The sequence below is a fragment of the Urocampus carinirostris genome, chromosome 11 (assembly GCF_059441175.1).
Source record: "Urocampus carinirostris isolate Australia breed hairy pipefish chromosome 11, RoL_Ucar_1.0, whole genome shotgun sequence".
NCBI lineage: Eukaryota > Metazoa > Chordata > Actinopteri > Syngnathiformes > Syngnathidae > Urocampus > Urocampus carinirostris.
In genome coordinates this window covers 18,173,704-18,201,134 of record NC_142359.1, presented here as the reverse complement: position 1 = coordinate 18,201,134, position 27,431 = coordinate 18,173,704, and the positions used below count along the sequence as shown (strand labels likewise).

Sequence of the window (27,431 nt, the reverse complement as noted above, 5' to 3'; positions counted from 1 at the left end):
TGGACATCTCATCTTTCCCCCTCCCTCTCTCATTGCCCTCCTGCAATCTACTTGCTGCTGCTGGCTCCTGAAACCTGCCAAATATTTTTCTTTATAAGTGCATAAATATTAGCTGTCAAACCCTGAGTAGTAGTAGTTTTAAATGTGTCATTCAAGTGTTTGTTCGTTAACTTTGAGTGCTGCTTTGTTTTAATATTGTGTATCACAGAGAATACCTATTCAAAAGTAGAAGTAATCCCAAACATGGATAAAACCTTTGCTGAAGGTGAACTCTTTTACACTTTTACTGCCCTTTTTCTTCTTTGTATTTATTTTTGTTTTTAAAAATCATAACTTTTGATAGAAATGAGCGACAGAATCGCTTCTTTTTTTTTTTTAGAAAAATACACCGAAATTGGGCAGCACGGCGGCGCAGTGGTTAGCGCTTGTGCGGCACAGTTCATGTCATGGGAACCTGTCGTAGGTTCAAATCCAGCTCCAGACTTTCTGTGCGGAGTTTGTATGTTCTCCCCGTGCTTGCGTGGGTTTCCTCCGGGCACTCCGGTTTCCTCCCACATTCCAAAAACATGCATTTCAGGTGAATTGGCCGGTCCAAATTGTCCCTAGGTGTGAATGAGCGAATGAGTTGTCTGTCCCCGTGTGCCCTGCGACTGGCCGGCAACCAGTTCAGGGTGTCCCCTGCCCACTGCCCGAAGATGGCTGGGATGGGCTCCAGCCCCCCCCGCGACCCTACTGAGGATAAGCGGTACGGCTAATGAGATGAGACACCGAAATTTACATTGGGCCGTATGTTTGGCCTGCCTGACATGGAAGATATAGTAAGAATGTATTTTTTCAACTGCTTTGCCATTCAAACACAAATCTAAAAAGTCTGTTAACTGGCTGTCCAGTTATGTGTATTCATTTATTTCTTCTAAATCTGATTGTGAGTGAGTTGCAGTCCGTGGCCATTTATATGCCGCAAACAAATGGTGTGTTCAGGTGTGTGGTTTCAAGACCCGCCCTCGAACTGTGTGGGAGTTTCCTAGTATCTGTGAAAGTGGGTGTCCTGTTGGTTTTATTGTGAAGGGAGCGCCGTTCAGACAACATGCAGAGTGAGTTTTCAATGGCATGTGGCCATCAGGAAATAATTTCAGTCTTCTTTTCAATTTTGTTGTTGCTGTTTTTTTAGCATCTAGTTATTGTATTACTATTCTATTCAAGTACTGTAACAAAATTGCTAAAGCTGAGCAGCCTTGAATAACCAGAGATTTTGTTCTGTTTGGTATAAGGAGATATTTTACCCAAAGGAAACAATATACTAATTGGATTAAAGATACTACTTGGCACGTTTTTAATGAAGATTCAAAGCGTTGTCATTGACTTGGATTACATGGATAAATGAGGTTATGCTGTCAGTGGAAGCTCCTGTTGATCAACATTCCTCACGCGTACCTTAATGCTAGCTTGACTTAAGATAGGAAAAAAACACACTCGCTCTCCAGCCAGAAACAGTTCTTCCCTACAATCTCCTCGATTCCAGGCATGAGTTCTCTGAGTGGCCACGTCCTCAACGAGGACCAGTTCAGTTGCTCCATCTGCCTGGAAGTGTTCGTGGAGCCTGTGTCTACGCCGTGTGGACACAGCTTTTGCAAGGCCTGCCTACAGGGATACTGGAACCATAGCAAGAAGTTTCTGTGCCCCATGTGTAAGAAGAGCTATTCCAGGAAGCCCGAGATGAGCGTCAACAGGGTTCTGGCGGAGATCTCCTCTCAGTTCCAGGGCCTGGCGGTGGCCGGCAAAGCTGAGTCGCCCGGGGTGTCCACTCGAAGTTCCTCACTCAATCTCAGTTCGGAGCCAGGATCCCCTAGCTACGACACGGGCCAGTTCGCACAGGCTGGAGACGTTCCTTGTGACGCATGTATTGGGAGGAAGTTGAAGGCGCACAAGTCATGTGTCAACTGTCCAGGGTCGTTTTGTGAAACGCACCTACGACATCATAAAAAGGTATTGATAATGGAGAAAATGATACAACTGAAAACTGTTTTGACGTTTGACTTGAATTTCCAGGTGAAGTCGTTGACCTCCCATCGCCTGATTGAGCCCACGTTCCACTTGGAGGACAAGATCTGTAAAAAGCACGAGCGTCTCTTGGAGGTTTACTGTCGTACCGACCATGCCTGCATCTGCACCGCCTGCGCCGATTCTTTCCACAAATCACATGATGTGGTCTCGGCAGACCACGAGTGGAAAAAAAAGATGGTCGGTGGTGATAGTCGTCTGGCACATGGGGTTCTTTGAAGACCTGTGACATTCACGTGAATGCTGTCTTCCGTCCACAGAGCAGTCTCGTAAAGAAGCGCTCTGAGCTTAAGCATCTGATTAAGGAGCGTGCCAAAAAGCTGGAGGAACTCAAGCAATCAATTAAAATCATCAAGGTGAGACTGCAGATTCTTTTGAACCTGGCCAAGTGTAATTCAATGAATTTGTATGGCCTGTAATCATTAGATTCTCAAAACTCTAGTTCAGTAGGCTTTTATTCGACTCCATAGCTGCAAGGGGCACCCTTTGACATCACTTTAACATTGCTATTCATCTTGGGCAGTGAATTCTCCTGAGTGCTCGTCCAACCAGTGCAACCAGTCTCTAGAAAAGCTTTACGTGCCTTTGTTAGCACGGACCAAAGGAGTGTACGTTAAAGAGCTTTTAATTACCATGCACTCACGTTGTCTGCAGGGAATTGATTAGGGTCTACTTTCTGCCAACTCACTTTTTCAAACATTTGTCAAAAAGGTTGCGAAGAAGTTTGGCAACAAACTTTGAACAAACTCATGTTCACAAGCTGAACTTTTATTGGACGTCTTGTATCTTTATTATTATTATTAATCCTTGAATTTTAAGTTATGGAGTCTGATTCACTTATTTTAAGGCGACGATTTAGCCATTTTTGTAGACCTAAAATTGTATCATATTAGCTCACGGCTTGGGGAACAAACCAATTTAGGGGTAGTTTGTTGCCGTTTGCTTGCTTGCTCATGACCAAAACCAGATCGGCCTTAATTACCCTAGCTGACAACACATTGAGGCTTTTCACTTAGCGTTTGCTCATGAGATGTTAATAATCTGACCCTTGATTTGGTGTTGGCTCAGGTAACAAGTGAAGGCTCATCTGTTTTTGGTCAAAGTTTGGTTATGTGATGTTAAGCCGATTCTTGATTGGTTTTGAGCTGAGACCTGAGCAATTTTGAAGTCCTTTAGAGTCAACAAAGAGTGGCAAAATGGCCATCCATCTGAGATGGATGCAAACAGGCGGAGTAGAACAATTTATTAAAACTTATTATTCTCATATATGAAGTCCAATACAAATGTAGCCCTAGTTTACTTAAACTGACCTGGAGACTTTTAAATAGACAGTAGTTCTTTGTTGTAAACAAGAAGTTCATGTGCTATGAAAACAAGTCCACAACCTAAACCCTGTTAAACCTACGGTTCTGTTTTAGACTAGCGCCCAGAGGGAGCTAGAGGAAAGCTGGCAGGTCTTTGCCGAATTGCAGCGTCTGGTAGAGCAAAGCCAGGCTGAGTTGGTGGAGCTCATCGCTACGAAGCAGCGCGAGGCCGAGCGCCACGCGCAGGAGCTGGCGCGAGGTCTGGAAAACGAACTGAGTCAGCTCAGGAGGCGGAGTAATGAGTTAGACACTCAGGCTCAGACCAAGGACAAAGTAGTTTTTTTGCAGGTAGGCTTTCTATTGCACTGTCATCGCTCCAAGATGATAAAATACAGTGTGAGTCTCGGGCATGATCGTGTTCATTGTTCCCATTGACTTGGTACAGCACTTGGCCACTTTGCCACCACTTCCCGAGCCTACCGACTGGTCGGTGGTGAACATCAACACGGATCTTTACTTAGGTACCATTCGTACCTCGGTCAGCGGCCTTGTCGACAAGTTTCAAGAGGAGCTGAAGAGGCTGTATGGCAAAGGTAAAACTGTGCCGTCTCCACTTTACAAATGGAAATTTTCTCTTTAACTCTCTAATACAGTCTCTTTGTCTTGGCCTTTAGAACTCCGCAAGGTCCAGAACTACTCCAGTAAGTTGAAATGCTTTAAAGATGGAAAACTGCCCAAGTTACTAATAATTGAGTGGTCTTTTGATCTCATGTTGGTGTACAATTGTTCTGTTGCTTAGGTGAGGTGATCCTTGACCCAGCCACTGCCCAAAAGAATCTGGTGCTGTCCGAAGATGGTCGCCAGGTGAAGTACGAGGAACGAAAGACGGCTCATTCTGATGGCCCCAAACGTTTCAGTCCAGCACTATTTGTAATGGGCCGAGAAGCTTTAAGCTCTGGACGTCACTACTGGGAGGTAGACGTCACCCGCAAGACAGCCTGGACTCTGGGAGTGGCCAACGCCTCAGCCCGACGCAAAGGCGAGATCAAACTGAGTCCATCTGGAGGGTACTGGTGCTTGTGGCTGAAAAATGGCCAAGTGAAAGCTTTGGCTTCTTCCCGCCTTCCTCTTATGATTCCGTCCTTACCCACTAAAGTGGGAATTTTCCTGGATTACGAAGGTGGCCAGGTGTCTTTTTATGACCCCAAAGCCCGGCAGCATCTTTACACCTTTCTTCACTCCTTTACTGAACATCTGTACCCAATCTTCAGTCCCTGTCTTAGCCAGGAGGGCAAGAACACATCCCCTCTTGCCATCACACCTATCAAACAAACCTGACATGATAAGTGCTGGAAAGAGGTAGAAATGTTAGCGAAAATCTCTGATGAAGTTCCATGTTATTTGTGAAAATTGGAGATCATTGTTTATTGACTCTGAGCACGTTAACCCAAACTCACAGTGGTCTAATGTGTTGACTTGCTTATGTTGAATAAAGAAGCCTTCGCATGAAAATGGCTGACAGATACCAGAGTATATTTGTTCTGTCCTTCCAAGGGCCTTTAAACGCTTATGTATGTGGGTTAAGGGGAGGGGGGTATATTTTAGGTTGTAGGTGTCTGTGTGTGTGCGTTGGTTACAGCTGGTTTCATGTGTCAGTGCACTGCTGAACTTCGAAGCAAATGGTGAGTCTACATGGTTTTGTAACAAATGTGTCTTCTGCTTGTTGTTTTCAGTGGTTTCATTTGTTGGCATTCAATGTTGTCAGTCAAAACATTTGTGACAGTTGGATACTGCACGTTACACAAGCCTTTGTAATCAGCGCAATGTCACATTTTGGTTATGGCGGAATGGTATCTGCTAAAATGTTGCCCCTTCCACAAGCAGAGAGGATAAAGGTTGGAGGACTCAAGTCTCATGAGTTGACTAGACAGAAATTAAATTTTCGAATTTTCAGGATTTTAGGCTTGTGCCATTAAAGGTAGTTTTCCTTTTTTTTGTAATAATTCATTTATTTTTTAAGGTCCTTATCGTTTTTTCTGAGTTTCAGTACCAACACGATCAATGAATAAAATAATTGTAGGAACCTATGAATAGAGATGATACCTCAAAAAATTGTTACACATTTTTACATTTTGAGGTCATTTTTAATGGTCATCATGAACAAACAAATTTACAGTTGAGACCTCAGATTGAATTTCTTCTTCTGCACCTAACTTTCACAACATCACTGTCACAGCAGGTGGGAAAAAGGCTGCTCTGTTAAAATGACGCTGCCTCTCCGCCGTGCAGGGATGTCTTCTCCCGGAAACCTTTCGGAAGAACAAGTCCACTGTTCCATCTGCCTGGATGTCTTCACCAATCCGGTGTCCATCCCGTGCGGGCACAACTTCTGCCAGGCTTGCATCCTGGGATACTGGAAGAGCAGCCCACTGTTCCAGTGTCCAATTTGCAAGAAATCCTTCTACAAGAGGCCTGATATAAGCGTCAACACAGTCTTAAGGGAGATTGCTGAGCAGTTTAAGGAAATGCGGTTAAAGAGTGTAGCTGCCAAAGGAAACAAGTGGACGAGGGAAAGGTGCAGGAAAGAGGATGAGGAGATGCTTCTTCATTATGAATGTGAAGAGATGAAACCTAATGATGATGTCAATACTAGTAAAAAGAAGGATACACTTGGTTCACAAGAATCTAACAAGGAGCAGCTTACGTTACCTCATTCAGTGCCACCCTCCTGGCAGGAAGTCCTCTGTGATGTTTGCCTCGGCGGAGGTCGTCCCAAAGCCGTGAAATCATGTCTGTTGTGTCTGACGTCTTATTGCGAAGAGCACCTAAAGTCTCACGCCACCAGATTCACCAAACATGAACTTATTGAACCTGTGCCCAATATGGAGGACCGCATGTGCTCCAAGCACCAGAGACTCCTGGAGCTTTTCTGCAAGAAGGACCAGACGTGCGTGTGTGTCCTATGCACAGAGACTGACCATCGGGCACACTACACCGTCCCCGTGGAAAGAGAGTGGAATGAAAAAAGGGTGAGTGAAGATGAAAAAACAAATAACATGATGGTTATCCAAGTTATCTAGTCAAAGTGAGAGAGTTGATTTAATCGATTGTTTCTGGGTTTCAGGTTCAGATTAACAAAAATATTAAGCCCAATGTATAGCCCGGTATCAGGAGTGCCATCCTTAATCACTTGGCTGTTATTGTTTTAGGCGCAGTTAAAAAAGATCCAGGTGGATGTTAATCAATTGATCCAGGATAGAATAAGGAAGGTGGAGGACATAAAACGCTCAGTTGACCTCAACAAAGTGAGAACCAAAGCACACATTGGCAGTGTTTAAGTCTTCAAGCTAACTTTTTACTTGGCTCATGATAACAGGCAAGTGCCACAAAAGAGATAGAGGACAGTGTCCATGTCTTTCAAGAACTGGTGTGCTGCATCCAGCGGGCTCAGGCCGACGTTGTTGCGGCTATCGAGGAAGAACAGAAGCACACAGAGAGTCGTGCCCGGGATCTGGTTGCCCAATTGGAACAGGAGATCGAGGAGCTGACACAGCGCAGTGCTGACATGGAAAGCATGGACAAGACCGACCACATTCACTTCTTGAAGGTGGAGATAATACAGACATTGACTGATGTTATGTTCAAGTTTATCATTTTCTCTACTTCATTGACTCATTAGAACTACCCTGGCATGGGCTCCACCCCAGTTACACATGATTGGACCAACACAAATGTTCCTCATGATGTCAGTATTGGCTTGATCAGGACAGCAGTGTCCAAACTGGACACCTCTTTGAAACAAATGGTGGAGAAACTGGCTGACAGAGGTACATTGTTGTAAACTTATTACTGATGCTTAGTTCTTAAATATGAATATGAATAATATGTATAAAGTATACTTGGATAGTTTTTCCAAAAACAGCTGAATCAATCTTAATTTGCAATGCATTCCACCCCCACTCCCTTCTTCAAGTCGTCTTCAAACTCCATTTCCTAAAAATAAATTGTACTCCCTCAACCGCTTATCTCGCTCTCTTTCTCTGACAGAGATCAAAAAGGTCCTGAAGTATTCAGGTAAGCTCTCCACCCTGGCCTACATGCCCTAACCCTAACTAACCATTTTTCTTTCCTTCATAGAGGACGTGACTTTAGATCCAGACACTGCAAATCCATGGCTACAGCTGTCCCAGGACAGGCGGCAGGTGCGCCACCTGGGGGCTTGGCAGGACCTCCCCGACCACCCCAACCGTTTCGACACTGTGGTCATCGTCCTGGGCCGAGAGGGTTTTATCTCTGGACGACATTATTGGGAAGTCCAGGTGGGGGAGAAGGATGACTGGTACCTGGGAGTGGCCAAGTCGTCTGTCAAGAGGAAGGGTCGGATATCTGTGAGCAGCGCCCACGGATACTGGGCCCTCGCTATGAAGAAGGGCCAAGGCTACCGTGTCTCAACTGTGCCTCCACTGTCGCTGGCGCTCAACACCAGTCCCAAGAGGGTGGGGGTGTACCTGGACTACGAGGAGGGACAAATATCATTCTATGACGTCAGGGCTCGCACACATCTTTACACTTTCACTGACAGGCTGACTGAAAAGATTCTGCCATTTTTTTATTTGTACTGCTGTGATAAAGCATCTGACACCGTCGTCATCTGTCCTGTCACAGAAAAAACCCTGATTCAGCAAAGTTAAATATAGGTAACAGTTAATATACTGTTTGATAAGGCTTCAATCATTGTTGAGATCTGTGTATAAATAGATTGAGTTATGAGCTAGGTCACAGGAAGTACAACTGTATTACCAGAATCAATAAATATTCACGTAATTGATTTCACGACTTTGCAGAGAATCTGATCATTTCCCAATTATTTCTCTTTAAATTTCATGTAGAAAAAAACACAAGCAAAATGTAATGTCATTGTTAGATTTTGGTTTTATTTATTTAGGACAAGAATATTGGCCTGGCATTGCCGGTCTCGGCATTGCTGCACATTCTACTTGGGCAAGGTTGTTGGGGCAGTGGTTTCTTGAAAAAGCACCAGGAGCCACTAGGGAGTGCCAGAGAGCTGCATGCAGCTCCAGAGCCACTTTCACACGAAAGCAGATGTTTATCAATTTTGTTAGTGTTTAACGGGGGTTCCTTGATATGAAACCTAGCTAAAGACATTCGCAGAGGCCAAAGGTCAAACTGTGCACAGATTTACGAAAATCAGTTTGGCTGTTTCGGAGCCTACGAGTCACATACAAACAATAAAGGTTTAGATTACAATGAAAAGCAGAAACGGAAACTTGAATGAATTTTGTCGAGAATTTCCCAGCCATTTTTCAATGTGTCTTTATTTCTTTCCATACCTTTTTACACATTTTACTCAAAGTGACTCTACTAAGCTCCCAGGTAAAAAAAAAACACTATTGCAGGCCACTTTGTGAAGAGAGACATGTTTTTTTCATTGGTGGGTGTCCGTGCCACTTGCCGGTCCTTTGTATTTCTTCTTGCACAAGAAGTAAGACTTCCTCGTGGTTTGACTGGACTCAAAGATGGTCGTCGTATATTTACCCATCATCGTCTTTCTCAAGATTTACACCAGAAACTATATTCAACAAAATGATTGGACAAAAAGAAAGTCACGATGTTTCTAATCATCTTCGTCGTCGTCATCGTCATCATCATCGTCATCATCATCGTCGTCATCGTCGTCATCATCGTCGTCATCATCGTCGTCATCGTCATCATCGTCGTCATCGTCGTCATCGTCGTCGTCATCGTCATCATCATCATCATCGTCCTCTTCCTCGTCATCATCGTCGGGGTCAATCTTTCCTGAGAGAACGTCCTCAATCCAGCGCTCCAGTTCATCCGCAGTCGGCATTTCATCATGGTCGTCCATTTCCAGCCACACACTGTCAGCCTAGAAAATCAATACAAGCACTCAATCCTTAGAATCCTTGCACTGAAGTAGCAAAGACCGCTTACATCTTCCACGTCCACAACTCCAATTTGGGGGGACGAAATGTCAATGCGGAAGGTCTTCTCCCAATAAGGCACCAACTAAGGACCAAGGCACATGGATGTCAGACAAAAATGTTCAGGTCCACAATTTATATATTTTTCCATAGGACCACTGCGTTTAAGGCAGACCTGGGCACTCCAGTCCCCAAAGCCAGCATGTCCTGTATGATTTTGGAGATTTTTACTGCTCCAATACTGGGGATTACAATCACCAGGTTCATTAACAAACTCTTGCCAGTTTGTAATCAGCTGATGAATTGTGTCACCTGAGTTTCAGAAGAGAGACTGCCAAAATCATGCAGGAGATCCGGCCCTTGAAAACCAGAGTGCCCATATCTGGTTTAAGGTGAGTCTTTTGTAAGTGTGAAGTTTTCCTACCAGGGGGAAGTTATCTGGGTCGATCCAGATGATGCTCAGGTTGGGATTGTCTGTGTTCTCGCGCGCCACCTCCTTTAATATCTCCAGGAACTCAAAACCATCTAATGATTCCAAAATATAAATGAGTATTGAGGTTGCATTAGTGGGTCCAGGAGAGTAGATCGTTCTTACCTGGGTCATCTTCCTCGGCAAAGGCAACAATGTGTTCACCATTAATATCGTCCTCCTGGTGTCGGACAGAGTTTGTGTTTGGGAAAAATCATAGGCCATTCCTATTTTAAGTGACCCAGAGTAAGTATAAGGAAACATTTTTACCCAGATCTCATACATGCTGTGGGGTTCCAGTTTCCTCAGAGTAGGTCTGAAATTCATTAGATTTCAAGCAGAGACTTACTTTCCCACAGGCAGTGATCAGGTTTAAGGTAAAACTTTTACCTGTCGTGCTGCTCAATGTACTCAACTAGCTCTGCTTCGGTGTAGGGCTTCCCGGGAATGGTTACAGATTCCTCCATGAAGGGCTCATAGAAATCTACCTCGTTCAACTTCAGCTTAAGCTTCTTGGCAATCTATAGTGAGATAGACAAACGCCCACTGAGATTAATAAACAACCTATGTATCGTATGTTCTTTCCATTTTTACTCCTTATATGTCTTAAATAAGACAGCTCCCTAAATTTGTGACTTTTATTGTTTAGTATTTAATAACGGGAAGAACAAATGATACACAAAACGATTCACAAACTCTGGACCCCGGATTCTAAGCCTTCAAACCTTGGGGTCAAAGGTGGCAAAGAATTTGATGAAAGGGTGGAACTCCTCCGCGGCGTCATCGAATTCGATGAAATCTGCAAAAGATGTAAAAGCTGAAGACATTTCTGTGGCCCGAGTGTTCATTTGCGTGTTGTCCACCTACGTGCAGATTTCTCGCTCTTGAAGTAGCCCACCAACTTGATGACCTCGTCTATGTTATGGAAGCCTTTGAGTTCCCGTTCATTGTCAATGATCTCCACAGGCTCTTCCATTACCTAATGCATCAGTCAATGGGAGAAATGTTATCACAAAGATTCAAAAGAAGATTTCCCAGTGACATTTTATGTAGCACTTTGTAAGGCAAATGCCTGTACTCCTTTTGAAAGCCTTCTAAGCCACCTATTCACAATGTCTTATTGATTTTATTTCTTCAGCATCTGGATAAGTCCAAAACCATTTGGTGGTGAAGAAACTCCAAACGACCAGTTGTAGTCATAGTTTCATTTAAATATGTTTCTGCCTGTCCTTTTCAGAAGATGAGTGAAAAGGATTTTAGGATTTTTTGAAGATTTTTTTTTCGACATTATCAAATTCTTATGGTATCTGGATAAGAAAAAGGAAATGTTTTATAAAATCATTATTAACTTTTCAGAGAAGGCCAGGTTTGCTTTGTCACATTCAACCCAAAAAATGCTAAACTACAGTGAAGAAAATAGGTATTTGAACACCCTGCTATTTTGATATTTCTCCCACTTAGAAATCATGGAGGGGTCTTAGATTTTCGTCATAGGTGCATGTCCACTGTAAGAGACATAAACTAAAAAGAAAAATCCAGAAATCACAATGCATGATTTTTTAACAAAGATGTATATCAAGGTTGTAGCATGGCACAGCCAGTCTCCAGACCTGAACCCAATCAAAAATCTTTGGAAGGAGCTTTAACTTTGTGTTTCTCAACGACAGCCCAGAAACCTGACTGATCCAGAGAATATCTGTGTGGAGGAGTGGGCCAAGCTCCCTTCTGCAGTGTGTCCAAACCTGGTGAAAGACTACAGGAAACATTTGACCTCTATAATAGCAAACAAGAGCTACTCTACCAAATATTAACATTCATTTTCTCAGATGTTCAAATACTTATTTGCAGCTGTATCACACAAATAAATTGTTAAAAAATATTGCATTGTGATTTCTGGATTTTTTTTTAGTTTATCTCTCTCACAGTGAACATGCACCTACTATGAAAATTTCAGGTCGCTCCGTGATTTCTAAGTGGGAGAAATAGCAAAATAGCAAGCTGTTCAAATACTTACTTTCTTCACTGTATGTGTCAATACGTCTTTAATGTTCTTGGGTGTTATTAAGGTTCTTGGGTGTCACTCATTCGTTCGCTAGACACCTGTCAACAACTGTTTCCAAACAATTTGTAATTTTCCGGAAGGAATCATATTTTGTTTTGAGCTTACGTCATAGAGAAACTCCACTAGAGTATCAGCGGCCAGCTGTCCATCATACTCGATGATCTCGTTGTTTGCGAATATGTAGACGCTCTCCACCTCATCAAGGCCTGGTAGGAGGAGGAGTTGAGGAGGTTTATAAAACTTGACATTAGGCAGTTCAAGCAGTGCAAAATAAAAAGAAAGAATCTACAGCAAATATATCCCAAACTGTATCCCAGTGTAGTCCCAATTTGCCTGTTTGTACTGCAAAATCTGACCCAAATTCTGGGACATTAGTATTTAACTTTAATTAATTTCAATCAAATCTTTAATAACAGTAGTGCTCTAACATGCGAGTTACCTAACCACCTCTTGTCATTGTACATAAGCAAATCACCACGGGGAATATGTGCAGTATCACATGTGTGAGTATGGGGCCTGATAATGTCTACAAGGCCTGCTATGGAGCCGGCCGGAACCACTCATTTCAGGTTTCAGGTTTTCAGGTTTAATGGATCAGTCCCAAACGCAACACGCCAACCAGGGGCAGTCAGGGTATCGGATCTAATTGCTATGTCGATCTGCAGGCTTCTGGCCAGATCCATATGACTGATATCTGGTCTAGTTTGATGGTCTGGGCTACGAATGGCACACAGAGGCAGATCGGATTTAAATGCTGTGCGTATTTGCCAACTGGTGGGTGGATCCAGCACGGATACCGCTGCTATCAGTGCAGGATAAAAGTGGCAAAAAGTGCTCTTACCGAGCTTTTTGGCCACAGCGCTGTCTTTCTTTTCATCCACAAGGCCAAATCCAATGTCTTCATCTTCAAGATCGTCCAGAACCTGAGCTGCTAGCTGTGGTCAAGAAAGTAAAAATACAATGAAGGAGGTCAGTGTGCACTCCGAGAAGCTGCGAGATGATTTAAGATGTTTTTCTTCTCAGTTGTTAGTCTATTTATGAACTGTCACCTCACCAGTTATAATTAGTCAGTGACCTGATTTGAATGGATTTTGTCAGCGTATTAAGTTTACAAATAGTGCGTAAGCTCCAGAAAATTAGTGATGTGCCTTGAGCAATTGAACTGGGTCTATGAGCCAGCTCTTGGAAGTGAAATTTCCTCTATTATTTGAGAGAACTCAAGGAGAGTAGAGCTCATTTGGGCCAACCCCGGCCACCGCCGCATGATCGGTTCTCTCGGTCCGGCGGCGACCCCCCCTCAGACTGTAGTCTGCCTGGGTATCCGCCAATGTGGACAGTGTAAGAGGGGCTAGAGGGGAAGGCAAAGGACACGCGACACGTAAAGCCTGTCTTTTGTAACGGAAAGTTAAACAACACTGTATCAAATAGAGAAGAACAATGATGGGTGGAAAAGTCAGCGAGAGAGAAGCTCAACCTGACCCCAAAGTCCTAACCAGCCAAAAAATTTGGGTCGGGTTGGGTTTGGCCTAAGGCATGAGATCTCACCTCTGGGCTGAAAGTAGGGGGAAAATATGTTTTCCGCTTGCAAAAGGCTTGCTCACTTTGGAATTCTCTGATATTTTGCTATTAAATCAACCCAACAATATTTCCTTTGGCAGCTCAGTCTCTTAAATTATAACGACTGTTGAAATAATCGCTTTGGTGGATTACCCCTCCCTAGCCAATATTAGTTTGTGAAACCAGTGACATTACCCAGTGCCGCAAGCAGGCACTCAGAGGCCAAATCGGAATCTGATTGGCTGATTATACAGTACACAGCCTCAAGGATTTTTTCTGAAGGCCTCTGGGTAGTTGGCTGTAATATGATAAGTTAAATTCTTAAGTCTGGAAGCAGTGCAACCAGGGAGAAGCAATAAAAAGAACAGTTTGAAATCATCATAGTATAAGTATCGATGGAGAGAATATAACTAACCTCACATGATTCAGATATTTTGCAGGCCCTGACAGCTCTCGACTAGTATTCTCATTAAAATGTATGTTCCATGGGCAGCAGCAAGACATTTCCCCCTGTTGTCTTATGTCCATTTATTTAAGCCAAAATCAAATCAGGCATATTTTACACGCGATTTCTGCCAATCTGCTGTCTTCCTGGATAAAGACTCCGTCACTCCTAGTCCACCTCGTGACCTTAAAATGCCTTCTGCTGGTGCTCAGAGCCAGGACTAAACAGGGTGAAGCTGCGTTTCAGTTTCATGCAGAAAAACTCTGGAATAGTCTTCCTGATGACGTCAGACAGGCGTCTACTCTGACAATGTTTAAGTCCAGGCTGAAAACAGCTCTGTTCAACTGTGCATACAACTGAAAGGGTTCTATCTGCACTCTTCACTTTTACCTTATTTTAATTCATTGATTTTATTATGTTTTATCTGTGGTTTTAATGCATTTTAAAAACCACATTTAAAATTTTCAATGTCTTTTATTGTGTGTTTTTAACCTGTCTGCCATTTCTGTAAAGCACTTTGAATTGCCTTGAGTATGAATTATGCTATACAAATAAACGTGCCTTGCCTTGCCTTGCCTTAAAAGCAAAAGCCTTGGATTGCTGCCTCAGACTTTCTAAATCGGAGCGAAACAAGAGCCAACAATTGACAGATGCCGCCTATCCCCTGTTGTAGCCCCTCTGAGCACTCCCAATAGAAAGGGCAGTTTTTGGCAAGGCCCATGACTTGAGGTGCTGCAGCAGGTGCTTTGCTACCTGCAGGTTAGATACTTTGAACATGACTTTCACTGGACTGGCAATTTAAAAAAATATATTTGGATGTCTGGCATGAATCCCTCTGTGTCTAAATACGCGATTTGTAACAGAGTACAGTAATCCCTCGCTGTACCACGGTTTACTCCTTGAGTTGTGTTCTTAAGCAGATAACGCACAGTAAATGCTATCAACATCAACAGTAAAGAGATCACTCTGAGATGCTGGCCGAAAGGCAAAGTGACAAAGAAAAGTCCATATCTGAGACTAGCCAACAAAAGCAAGAGATTGATTTAGGCAAAATAACAATGAATTTGATAAATAAAAGTATCTATCTATAATGGAAAACACAAAATCATCTGGTAACCTTAAACTTTTAAACGGTAAAGTATGGTAATTGTAAAACATAATATGTTTAGGATAACCTTCAATTTAATGTTCAATAGTGTTTTTCCTTTTGGAATTTATGTGGTTTGTCCAGAGCGAGTGTGGAGATAATTTTTCCATTTCGAATCTAAGAATGTATATTTGTTTGTTTTTCTGTTTGTTTTTGTGTCTGTGCACCCAAAAAAGGAAGAAGGAGCACCATCTTTCACAGGAAGTCAGGTAAGTTACCCTAGGTGTGAAAAATATAATAAAAAAAAGAAACAGAAAAAAGCACTACTGGTTTTGTTGACCCAGCATTTTTCCCCAGAAAGGCATTCCACTCTCCCAGGCCAGAAAGACTATTAATATCAACACCAGCTTTTACAGGCACTCACGTAGGTTACCCCAGATGTGTAAACTGCCTCAATAAGCCACATCTGCATTTTTTTTTGTTATACTCACTCAGCAGCTTTCCCAAAAAGACATTCTACTCTTTCAGGCCAGAACAAGTCTTCACAATATTTTACAAGCAATCACGTAGGTCACTTTGGGGGTGAATGACCTTGCCAAGAGGGGAAATGTCACCTAGAAACACAGGTGATGTATGCTCGAATGGCGCACAGTCATTCCAATCATCTATAATGTCTTTTAAGTAACAAAATTGCTCGTAAGAATTAAAAACTTGATAAAATTCAGAGTTTAAGAAGCGAGCGCTGTAAAAAATAAGGACCAATAGGAATTACTTTTTTGTAAATACAACATTAGGTTTTGGGTTAATCAGCTTTGCACAGACACTCTGACTCCAGCACAATATCATAAACGATGCATGTATCCAACAAGTGAGCATTAAATGTGGGACAGCTGGAAAGTGACCGACAGCTGACGCTCTCCCGTCTCTCACAAGGTTTAATCGGGAGGTTAAAGAGGTCTTAAATCTCCTCATTGGACTTGACGGCGAGGTCAAACTGGGCAGATGATGCAACAGAAGCTGCTCCACAAACTCCCTGCCAAAGGCATGATGTCACGTCGGCCTTTTGGCCAGGTTGAATCAGGTCGTTGCCACGGCTACATGGACCCACACCATTATGTTTTGCTACTGTAAGGTAGTCCTTTGTGTAACCCCCTTTTAAAAGCGGCTGATAAACAAACAAAATACATCATAGACATCTTAATGAGTGCCGATAGCTATTCATTCAGCGTTACGAGCTGCGTCCAGAACACCAAACCAGTTAGACGACAGAAAGGACCTGCGATTATGATAGCAATCGTTAACAAAACATTGCTTGGAATTGGAAAACTGAATCCCTTCTTCTTCCGACTGACTCTACCAAGTGATTCATTCATAATGGACAAAAAATCCGATCTAGACAAGTTTTGGTGAGTTTTGTTTCCGTTTCTTTTTGTAGTTCTAAAAAATTCCATTGATACACTAAGAAAACATTGCTCATAATAACGTCTGATAAAATTGAAATCAATTTAATATTTAATGTCCATCCATCCATCCATCCATTATCCAAACCACTTATTCACTGTAGGGTCACAGGGGTGCTGGAGCCAAACCCAGCTATCTTCAACTCATTCACACCGATGGACAATTCAGACCAGCCAATCAACCTGACACGCATATTTTTAGAATGTGGGTGGAAAGTGAGGTGCCCGGACGAAACCCACGCAAGCATGGGGAGAACATGCAAACTCCACGAAGGGAGGATGCAGTTGTTGGGCATATAAACCTGAACCTCCGCACCTAAGGGGTGTGTGCTAACCACCAAGCCGCCGTGCAACCATATATGATGTCTCTGTTGGTTATATTTTTATACTTTTACTTGACTTTCCTAATTTCTGTGTAAATTCATAAGGTATTGTAAGTCGCCTTTTTAATGTTTCTTGACACATAGCCAAAAATGACCCGTTGTCGAATATTAATCTTAAAAAAAATATTTAATATTTGAGTTTTCGGACGATTGGAAATCTCTGTAATCCTAATGGTGAGCTACCCCGGGACCAAGAGTCCAACAAAGATTTGATTTATCATAGAGCTTCACCCCAAGGTTGTGGTAGGAATTGGATTAATCCTGATTTTTTTCTGATTGATTTTGACAGTGGAGCGCTGAACTTTGATAAACCAGCAATACTGATGGATTTAAAAATCCCTGATTTAGAGAAGATCAGTCTTCTTTGATTATTTGATGAACCTTCTCGTGTTTAATTCAAATTGTCATTAAAATTTGAAGTTTATTATTGACTTTAAATTTAAAGAGACAGTGTGTTATATTTAGTGCCTTCTATTGGTATAATAAAACCTTCATTCAGTAAAAAAAAAAAAAAATCAAACATTAATTTGAATAATGGGCAAAAACACTTCAACTATGATACTTGTGTTAATTTTTACAAATATTCGTAGGTCGGGAAGATAGCGGTATCCATAATAGTCACCGCCATATTTGTCTGCTACTCTGTGCTCATATAACACTTTTTTTTTGTTCACGTTACACAATGGAGTGCCATCTACTGGTCAAACATTACACAATGTACCTTTCAAGTGACACAAAAACAGATTTAGGTTTGCATAGAAGTACAACCGAAATAAAGTAGATTTTTCAATTAAAATAGAAATAACTGTGTTATTAGTAAACCAAGATTAATCAAACATAGAAGGTCTCATTCGACACCTTAAACCAAATGAGAGATTTCTTTTACGATCATTTATGTTAAATACTGTCAATTGTCTTCTTCATTGTTCATTAAATTGACAGCTTGTGTTCGGATAAATTATGACTCTGGTGTTTCCTCTTTTCATTTTCCCACTCAACAAACCCAGAGCTTGTCCATTATCTTTTCCTTCTTCTGCCTAACAACAGTAGGGGCAGCTCAACTCTAGCTAAGGGCCAAAATATCATCTGGAACACACATTGAATAAATAAACCATGCACATGTCTGGGAATTTTATGTACCATTAAAAAAGAAGGAAAGCAAAAAAGATGCCTTTTTCTATTTCAAAATAATGACAGCAAAGCTAGATTTTCAATGCAGCTAGCCAAACTGGGAGTGTGTGTTCACAGATGGGTCCTGTTAGTTTTAAATATGCATTTTTGCCATCACAAAGAAGATTTTGCCTGCATGAAATATTCTGTTGGTCATCGAGCATGTGCTTCTGTGACCATAGCAACTGTGTCACTCTCCTCCACAGTGTGCCAAGCGACAGACAGAAAAAAGCGAAAGGGAAAACTTCGTTCAATGCTGATGCTACGTTAGCTTTAGCACACAATCCACAGCATCGGTGTTTGTCCAGCTTCTAAATGCTAACGGCTAACCAGGTAACTATTTACCTTTTAGGATTAGGGGTAATCCAAACAAAGTCCAAGTACTACTTTAGCCTTCTTGACTATATTGCCATCCCGTTACCCATTTGTCTTCAAGACAATTGTAAAATCATTTTGAGTGCTGTCGTATATGGAACACTGAAAAAGACAAACTTCAAAAAGTCTTAAGCCATTTTGAAAAGTCTTTTGTTGCTATTGATAACTACATTTAGCATGCACTGTACTAAAACATAGAAGTATCCAGGTGTTCATTTAGGACCTGTTGTCAATTCAGTTCCTCTCCTCAATAATGACGCCATGTAAGTCCAAATTAAAACATTGTTGCTTGAGCCAGTTCAAAGACAAGAGCTCCTTAAATCCTGCTTCCTCCAACCCACCTCCAGAGCGAGCTCCTCAATCTGCAACTGCTTGATGGCGTTGCGGTCCCCATGCACATTTTTGTGGTAATAGATGACCATCACGTCGTACTTCTTCATGATGGACTTGTAGTTCTTGTCGCTGAGGTCATGAACGCGGTCCTTGCCGTCATACTCTGGGACTTGCAGGCATTTTTCGCACCACCCCAGGGCCTCCAAGCAGAGGAGGACCCCCAGTATCCCCCAGCCCCACTTCATAGTCATCGTCCTCTCTCCACCTTCTCTCTAACTTGACTCAATGGTCCACAAAACAAAATCTGCTTCCTGTACCCACTGCCGAGAGAGGAGCAAGACCAACGGCGAGTGATTCACTTGAAGAAGCGCTTCCGCGTGGATTTTCTACCGACACGGGCTGGGTGGGGGTTCACTTCTCAGAGAGACAAACTGGAATGGCTGCCAAAATTTTACAATTAGAAGGGTGTGCGGGCACGGGGAGGAGTTTGGGTGGCACAGCCACCTGTTGGAAGCCTCTTGTCAGGGGAAGTATATCCTCTGAACTGACGAAAGAAGACCCCGTCGCTCGACGTGCCATTCCCATATTAAGTTTGGCTAAGCTGCCAGAGTCCCACTAAAAATAAAACCCCTGCAGGACAACACTGTGGAGAAGACGTCCTCTGTTGACAAAAGGCCATTGATTTAAATTTAAGGAAATTCAGTACTGAGGCCTTAAATTGTTAATTAATAGTGTTGGGAGTAACGCTTTTCCGTTTCCGGAACACAATTAAATTTCTCGGTAACTACCGTTCTTACAAAATGACGCATTACTCTGCTACTTTTTAAAAGCAGGGTAATGACACTAAATACACTGACTTTTGTACTTTGACGAATTCCTCCTTCGCTTATGAATGACATGTCATCCTCAATCTACCAGTAACACCATGTTTGGGGTGGGTGGGCGTGTTTACACCTCCCTACAAAATACAACTGAATACAAAAAGTACAAGGCTGCGTAATTTCTCCCTACTGGTATTTTGATGTTCTTCCTACCGTATATACTCACACTCATGAGGTAGGCAGCGTGTTGGGAGGGGGCGTGATTTGTACAGAAACCAAAAGGGGCAAACGTGAGCTCAGAACTTATGGAAAAAGAGTGCTGAATTTTGGTATTTGTATTAGTAAAATTATTTTTGTAGTACATCATGCATGGAGAAAAAGAAGAAAACGACTTGAACTTTACTAAAAAACGGAGAAGGAAATATTCGAGGGCTTTGAAGACCAGAGACAAAATGGATATGGAGTGTCTCGACTGTTCGTTTGCAAAAGCCATGAAATACAAGGTGTTCACTTCTTCCACAGGTTGTTCTACGTGTTTTTTCTATTTCTTTTATTATCTGGCTTTTTTTTTAAGTCGTTTTAGGAGGTCGGTTTCCATGCAAGCATATACGGTAATTTGTAACTATATGGTTACTTTCAGGGTAACGCTCTTCTTTTGGGTGACAGTAATTACTTTTTAAATGAAGTAACAAGTAACTGAGACAAATTTTCTTTTTTTATAACACAACACTGCCGAAAAAGTTGCCAAACTCCCTATCAAGTTTAATTATGATGTTATTTTTAAGTAATCAAGAAACTTCTTGATTTAATGAAATTCCTACCACAGAAAATCTAAATTGTGATTCATCGTCTACAAAAATTGGTTCATCATTTACCAGCTCAGTAGCCTAGATGGTAGTGTGCCCGCTTTGAGACTGGGAGGTCGCTGGTTCGCGCCTCGACCGAGACATACCTAATTGGTATAATGGCGGCGCCCTCTGGCTGCGGCTGCATCGACTCGCTACAACGGGTCAGGTGTATCGACATTTCGTTCTGTGTACATTGTTACAAAGAATGACAATACAAAGGAAATTATTATTATTATTATTATTATTAGAAGACTCACCTACCCAAATGTCACCCTAGTAAGGGGGAAACAGCGCTTCCCTACGGTTGCAACTCTAAGTGCGTCTACTTCATATTACAAAACGAAGGAGATCCTGAGCAGAGGTGGGTGGAGTAGGCAAAAATGTTACTCGGGTAAAAGTCCTGTCAGAATAATATGACTGGTTAAAGTAAAAAGTAGTCATCCAAATATTTACTTGAGTAAAAGTAAAAAATTACTTGGTGAATAAACTATTCAACTACTGATTACTGTAAGGTACTTTTTATTGGCTTTCTAAAGAACCATAGAAGCAGATAAAACCAATCCAATCAACAATAATTTACATTCAATTTAATGATAGATTCAAGGTGAATTCGAGTACTTAAATAAACAAAATATCAATAATAGTATAAATCAAATAAATGAATTAAGCAAAAGTTGCACATTTAAAGCCCCAGTACTTATTTTTATCAGGCTCTGAAGGCAGAACAACCCTGGGGTCGGCAACCCAAAATGTTGAAAAAGCCATATTGGACCGGAAGAAAAATAAAAAAAATTTAGAAGTCGCAAAAAATCAAAAACTTTATATAAGCCTTATGATGAACGTGACACATGCTGTATGTATCTATATTAGCCTACTGTCAAAATGACTAATTTGGATGCAGCACATCCTGTGGAGAACGACGTGACTACTCTGTTGTGTGATGCCACCTTAAGTTTAACTTCAATACTATATCAATGAATTACGGTATGTCATATTGTTTTGATAAAGTTCAAGAAATGCAATTGAGGAATCCAAGTTCCCATGTCATTTTTATTTTGAGAAATGGAAAAAACAACAACAAAGGTGCCTATTGTGCCCCTCATCTGGGCAACAAAAAGAATGTAATAAAACACAGCATGCATTGATAAAAATAAAATAACCTTTTGAAAAGGTAAATACATTTACATTAATTCAGTTTAAGTTTGATTTCTGTACACTTATTTTTCTCTTTTTTACCTTTGATGGATCACACACACGCCGGTTTGCTACCTGTGTGGCTCCTTTAAAAGGGCTTTGCCTTGGGCCGCACAGCCTGGCTCTCAGTGAGAGCCTCTCCCTTAGGGGACACGCGAGATGAGAGAAGAAGAGAAGCAAGATAAGGAGGAACGTGCATACCTACTTAAATACTGGGTTCAATGTAGCCTAATCTAGGTGGAGTGAGTGTACAGTTTCTTCTTCACAAATCTATTCAAGTAAAAGTAAAAAGCATACCGATTTTAAAATGTTCCAAAACGTACTCAAGTCAATGGAATGGAGTAAATATAACTCCTTACTCCCCAGCTCTGGTCCTGAGCTTGTTGCCACGGCGACAATCTCCAAACCACATTTTAACACATTGCTCTTGATTCAATGTGTTTTGAGGGAAGTGGGAGAACATCGTGGAGTGAAGTTGAACAGCTGAACACACTCGACACAGAGTCGGGGCGCTAATGAGGACGGGATGTCGCTCTTCGGGCACTCTTGTCCAAAAAAAGAGTTTTGATTTTTTTCAAAACCAAATTGCTACAGTTTGAACTTAAATCGGGGCTGTCGAAGTCATTTGAGATGGTCGCCACGTTGTAGAATAAACCTGCCTACGGGGCCAGACTATGAAAATAATGGCATAAAAAGTGTGCTTGAACTTGTGGGGTATGGTTATTTTCACTGCCTCGAAATTAAATTATGATAAAGGGTTGTGAGATTTGATTAATGAGAGTTTTTCTCCTTTACTTAGGCAAAACAACTATTGACTTCATTTCCACTACCGTTTGTTTTACTGTGGGAAACATGTGCAGACTGGAGAGTAATAAAAATAGCACACAAACACACATTTATGTCGGAACCAGAACAGGAGGACCCAGGATCTATACCCGATAGGATACACAAGCAGGATACCGGACAGAGTCAAAACACACGTCTTGCGGGTGCAGAGGTTTGTTGACGGACTGACAAAGGGTGAGTGACAGCACTGAGCTTAAATAGGAGGGAAGCCAGTCAGGCAACGAGCTGGAGCTTGTGCCAAAACCTCCTCCTGAAAGGCTACTACTCACAAGGTACTGAAAAATCGTGTGTCTATATGTTTGTGTGTGTTAAAAAATGTATCATTTTCAGGTTTCTCAGGCTTTCTGTTTCCAAGTGTTACTCCACCTTGTGTATTCCAAAACCTTTTATATTTTTATTGTGATTTGTGACAGAATACTCCCGACAGACTATTTTTGTTTTGTTTGTTTTTTTATGTATAAACAACCTGGGGGTAATTTTCAACACCATAATAATTCTCAATTCTTAAAGGGACACAGTGTGATGTATGACCACAACCGAAAACGAGTGCTACAAAGTGATTCAAAGTGAGCAAACCAAACCATTTATCTTATTTTTTGCCCAACCTTTCACAAGGTTTTCTTTTTTCTGAGGGGTATCCGTAGCAGCAAGATGGCGAAATATTATGTCAGCTCCCTTTAGGTGAGCCTTATGTGGTCTAAAATAAATACAAATTTCTTGACCTGAGTATTTAAAAGAATGCACTTTCATATGATAGTCATGCATTATTTAGATCAAAATCACGGTTCACAGATCCTCTAATGCTAGGGTCATCAAAGAACCGTTTCCTGTGCTGTGTCTTGGGCAAGTATAGCCTAGCGGCGCCTATCCCTCTGATGGTTGGATTTTTTTGTGTAGGGGTTTATTTATTTATTTAAAATTATTCAGCCAGTATCAACCATCAACATGATATCTACCGGAAATCATTTTGTCACGCGAAGCTATCGACATGACTCGTCGCCTTCGATCGGCGCCGGGTTTTTGGACCCAACTGCTGTGTTGGGAGTCATTAGGTGACCAAACCCCCCAATTCCAACCCTTAATGCCGAGCGCCAAGCAGGGAGGCAATGGGTACCAATGTTGTAAGTCTTAGGTATGACTCGGCCGAGGCTTGAACCAGCGACCTCCCAGTCTCGGAGCGGGCGCCCTACCATCTAGGCTACCGAGCTTTGCTCTCCCAAGTGAAACAGATAGTACTGGTTTCTATGGTAACCAATAACAGGAGAAGCCTCCGAAACTGACTTAAATACAGCACCTTTAGCATCTGGTCACCGTTGTTTTTCGGTGTAGAATTATGTAGCATTGACGAGCAATATCGTGTAACAATACTGACATTTTTTTAATGAAAAAAATTTATTTTACCACAAGGAGGCAATGAATAATACACAATGTTCCTTTGAGTTTGCACTCAAAAGTCAGAGGAGGTGGCTAATATAAAAAGGAAGTAATGAGTTGATCACTCTATTTTCAAGGTTCCATTTGAGGCTTTGGCTTATGAGCAACATACCAGGAAAAGAAATTAAATACTTGCCAATGGGTGACGTCATCGAGGATAAAGTTGTTTTGGAAAGAAGTGTGAATCTTGGGTGCCATCTTGCACACGCCTCCTCCTCCTGGCCCACTCATCGTATGCGGTTTACCTTTTGTTTTTGCAAAAAGCCTTCCATGCAAATACCTCTTCACACACACCTGCAACAACGCAGTCTCACGATATTTAAGACCCGATAATGTGAAATTGATTTCGCCGCTACGAGTGATCCGGGATCTCGTTGGTGTCGTGGTACCCGTGCGAACGTGAACTTTTGGGGTCTGGAAATGTGTCTACATGACAGCTGGAGGATGGGAGGTTGCCTGGTAACGGCAAAGCATACTCATCGAGCTTTGACTTGCAAACAGTTGGTGCATGAAGGATGGAAAATCTGTGTTTGTGCTTGTATGTGTGCAATAGAGAATGAATTGGATTGACGAGAGTGTTTTCTTGAAACCAGAAGATGGACTGATGGTAGAAGCGGCATTGTTGTTGGGAAAACAACCCCATCTTCTGCTTCGTCTTGGTCGGTTTAGAAAATGGAAGCGTACTTGTCGATCTCAACCAATCGCTTAACTCATTTACTAATTGCTAACTCATTCACTGACAATGACAATCGTAAGTTACTATGGACATCGTGTTCCAGTCCGGAGCCTTCGCTATGAAAATGCTGGTCTACTAGTGATCCCCAGGGCCAAGAGGAAATCCGCAGGTTCGAGAGCGTTCTCCTTTTGAGCCCGGGTTCTGTGGAATGTTCTGCCCACTGAGATTCAATCTGCAACTTCAGAGGAACTGTTTAAATGTAGGCTTAAAACACACTTCTACTCTATAGCATATGAATAACCTATATTTTTTGTTGACAATATATGTGTATTATTTGTTATTGCCACATTCATTGCAGCCTGCTCATCCTTGAAGAGGGATTACCTTTTGTGCGATCCCTTCTCAAGGTTTCTTTATTTACCTCATTTTGAGGTTTTCAGTTTTCCCTTGCCCTCATGTAGGTTTTAGATCAGGGGACGGTGTAATAATGCTCTGCGGTTTGCAATAATCTGTGGTCTGTACAGCCCTTTAAGACTCTTTTTGATTAAGGGCGTCACAAATAAACATGACTTGACTCGTATCATATTTTTGACTCATTAATTGCCATTAATTGTTAAAAACATCAAAGCTCAATTTTTCATTTGAATTATTTTTTCAAAGCCGGCAGGGAATTTAACAATGCTAGAATCAGAATGATCTGGGAGATAATTATCTCATTTACTGCCAATGACAAACTCATATATGATATAATACATTCAGTGCCATTACAAGAGACAAACGTCACATATTTTAGATAGATAGATAGATAGACAGACAGACAGACAGACAGACAGACAGACAGACAGACAGACAGACAGACAGACAGACAGACAGACAGACAGACAGACAGACAGACAGACAGACAGACAGACAGATAGACAGATAGATAGATAGATAGATAGATAGATAGATAGACAGACAGACAGACAGACAGACAGACAGACAGACAGACAGACAGACAGACAGACAGACAGACAGATAGATAGATAGATAGATAGATAGATAGATAGATAGATAGATAGATAGATAGATAGATAGATAGATAGATAGATAGATAGATAGATAGATAGATAGATAGATAGATAGATAGATAGATAGATAGATAGATAGATAGATAGATAGATAGATAGATAGATAGATAGATAGATAGATAGATAGATAGATAGATACTTTATTTATCCCCGCAGGGAAATTCACATATTTTCACACATTCAACACGTCAAAGATCAATTTTCCATTTGAATGGGTAAAAGAACTAGTAGGGGATGAGTTAATAAGGGATAATAAACCTTAATAAGGGTGGCTAATACTACTACTACTTTGTATTATTACTGTATCAGAACAAAAGTTAAGCGTCAAACCAAAAAAAAAAGAAGAAGCCATGTAACAAAGTCAACGTGACAACTCTAATACCTTCCATGTCATAATATTTTGAAAATGAGGTCAAAGTGCAGACAGTGTAAACAATACAATGTGCAAAACCTTTAACGGAATAAAAAATATATATATTTTTAAACGACATCAACAGTTTCAGAACAGAAGTCAGGACAGTCAAACCGAAAAAGGCAGCAATGAAATAAAAATACAAATACTGTATAACAATGTCAACAAGACAACTAAATTATTTTCTGGACTTTAAGGTGCACCCAAAATCCCCAAATTTGCCAAAGATTTGAAAATGCCAGTTATAATCTAGAGCAGAATGCTCATACATACACATTTATGAATAATTTATTTTAGGCTGTTTCAACAACAACTCATGCCTCTGATAGTTATTTGTGGTTATCCGTGTAGAAATAAAAGGAAACAGGCAGAAGAATTAAAAGTGTATTTCGAACAAAACACAGACAGAAAGGTTCACGTTGTGGGAGACTCACCGTGTATGCGGGCAAGTTAAGCTAGCTGAAGCTAACCGTCATCGACTACAATCATTTGTTTACCAACAAAATGCCATCAAACTTAATCGTTTTTTATTTTATTTCGTGTAACCGTTAGCCTAGTAAGTGTTTCATTAACAGGGTTGGGTAGGGTTACTTTAACTTGATTACTTTCAATTACTTTTGGATTACTCCAATACCAAATATGCTAATAAAAGACAAAAGAAACTAAATATGAATAAAATGACTACATTTTGTGCAGGCTTGGGGAGTAACGGAATACATGGAACGGCAAAAATGATGTTGGCAAGCTGTTTGGATTTATTTTCATTTTGTTTCTGTCGCATTTTATGTTAGTTTTGCCGGAGATCAAAGAGATCAAAGCCAGGAGAGAAAGCTTACCACGTGTTGTTAGTCATCATTTTTTCATATTTTGTTTATATTGTATTTTATTAGCATATTTGGTATTGTGGTAATCCAAAAGAAATTGAAAGTAATCAAGTTAAAGTAACCCTACCCAACCCAATCATTAGGTTGTGTGTGGCCTTATTTTTCGATGCACATCATGGATAGGTTTTTGTTGTGCAGGATATTAAGTTGATGGTATTTTTAATGTCTGTGTAAGCTATCACAGTCCATTTTTTGTAGTGCATTAATTACCCACTAAACATTTTAAATGTTATAAATGAAGGTGGATTTATTTTAAAATTAAAATAACCATCATTGTACACGTTTAACTTCCTGAATGTAGTTACTAATCCCATAATCGAACAGGTCAATAAGCCTATCACGACTCAATAATCTTCAGAAATATTTCTCATATTACAAAATTTACAAAAACATCGTGAAAAAAGTTACAGAAAGCAGCTGCAACCAGAAATGTACACATGGTACTGTTCCTGAACATAAACATGTAAATCTGCTGTCATTATAGCAACAGATCCGAAAAGGGCTTATTCATTAAATTGCTGATTGTTAGTTTCAGTCTTTTGGCTTTTGTTCTGAAACATCCATCAATTATCTGTAC

At 41.2% G+C, this 27,431-nt stretch overlaps 3 protein-coding genes across 3 annotated transcripts; 2 read left to right on the top strand and 1 right to left on the bottom strand.

Moving 5' to 3' along the window:
* The first annotated feature begins 1,049 nt into the window (after positions 1-1,049).
* Positions 1,050-4,890, top strand: btr12 (bloodthirsty-related gene family, member 12). The gene is made up of 8 exons (XM_088347011.1): positions 1,050-1,094; positions 1,523-1,986; positions 2,050-2,241; positions 2,322-2,417; positions 3,480-3,713; positions 3,811-3,958; positions 4,040-4,066; positions 4,165-4,890. The coding sequence occupies exons 1-8, from the start codon at positions 1,088-1,090 to the stop codon at positions 4,701-4,703; spliced, it is 1,707 nt and encodes a 568-aa protein (XP_088203137.1). The 5' UTR covers positions 1,050-1,087; the 3' UTR covers positions 4,704-4,890.
* Positions 4,891-5,039: 149 nt separating this feature from the next.
* On the top strand, positions 5,040-8,571 carry LOC148356612 (E3 ubiquitin-protein ligase TRIM39). The gene is made up of 7 exons (XM_088347010.1): positions 5,040-5,047; positions 5,605-6,394; positions 6,575-6,670; positions 6,742-6,972; positions 7,045-7,192; positions 7,413-7,439; positions 7,503-8,571. The coding sequence occupies exons 2-7, from the start codon at positions 5,630-5,632 to the stop codon at positions 8,054-8,056; spliced, it is 1,821 nt and encodes a 606-aa protein (XP_088203136.1). The 5' UTR covers positions 5,040-5,047; positions 5,605-5,629; the 3' UTR covers positions 8,057-8,571.
* casq1b (calsequestrin 1b) lies at positions 8,280-19,083 on the bottom strand. The gene is made up of 11 exons (XM_088347012.1): positions 18,678-19,083; positions 12,701-12,794; positions 11,965-12,065; positions 10,665-10,776; positions 10,523-10,596; positions 10,188-10,318; positions 10,068-10,113; positions 9,924-9,978; positions 9,753-9,853; positions 9,339-9,413; positions 8,280-9,273 (listed from the first exon to the last, which is right to left on the bottom strand). The coding sequence occupies exons 1-11, from the start codon at positions 18,918-18,920 to the stop codon at positions 9,001-9,003; spliced, it is 1,305 nt and encodes a 434-aa protein (XP_088203138.1). The 5' UTR covers positions 18,921-19,083; the 3' UTR covers positions 8,280-9,000.
* Between the last annotated feature and the right edge of the window lie 8,348 nt (positions 19,084-27,431).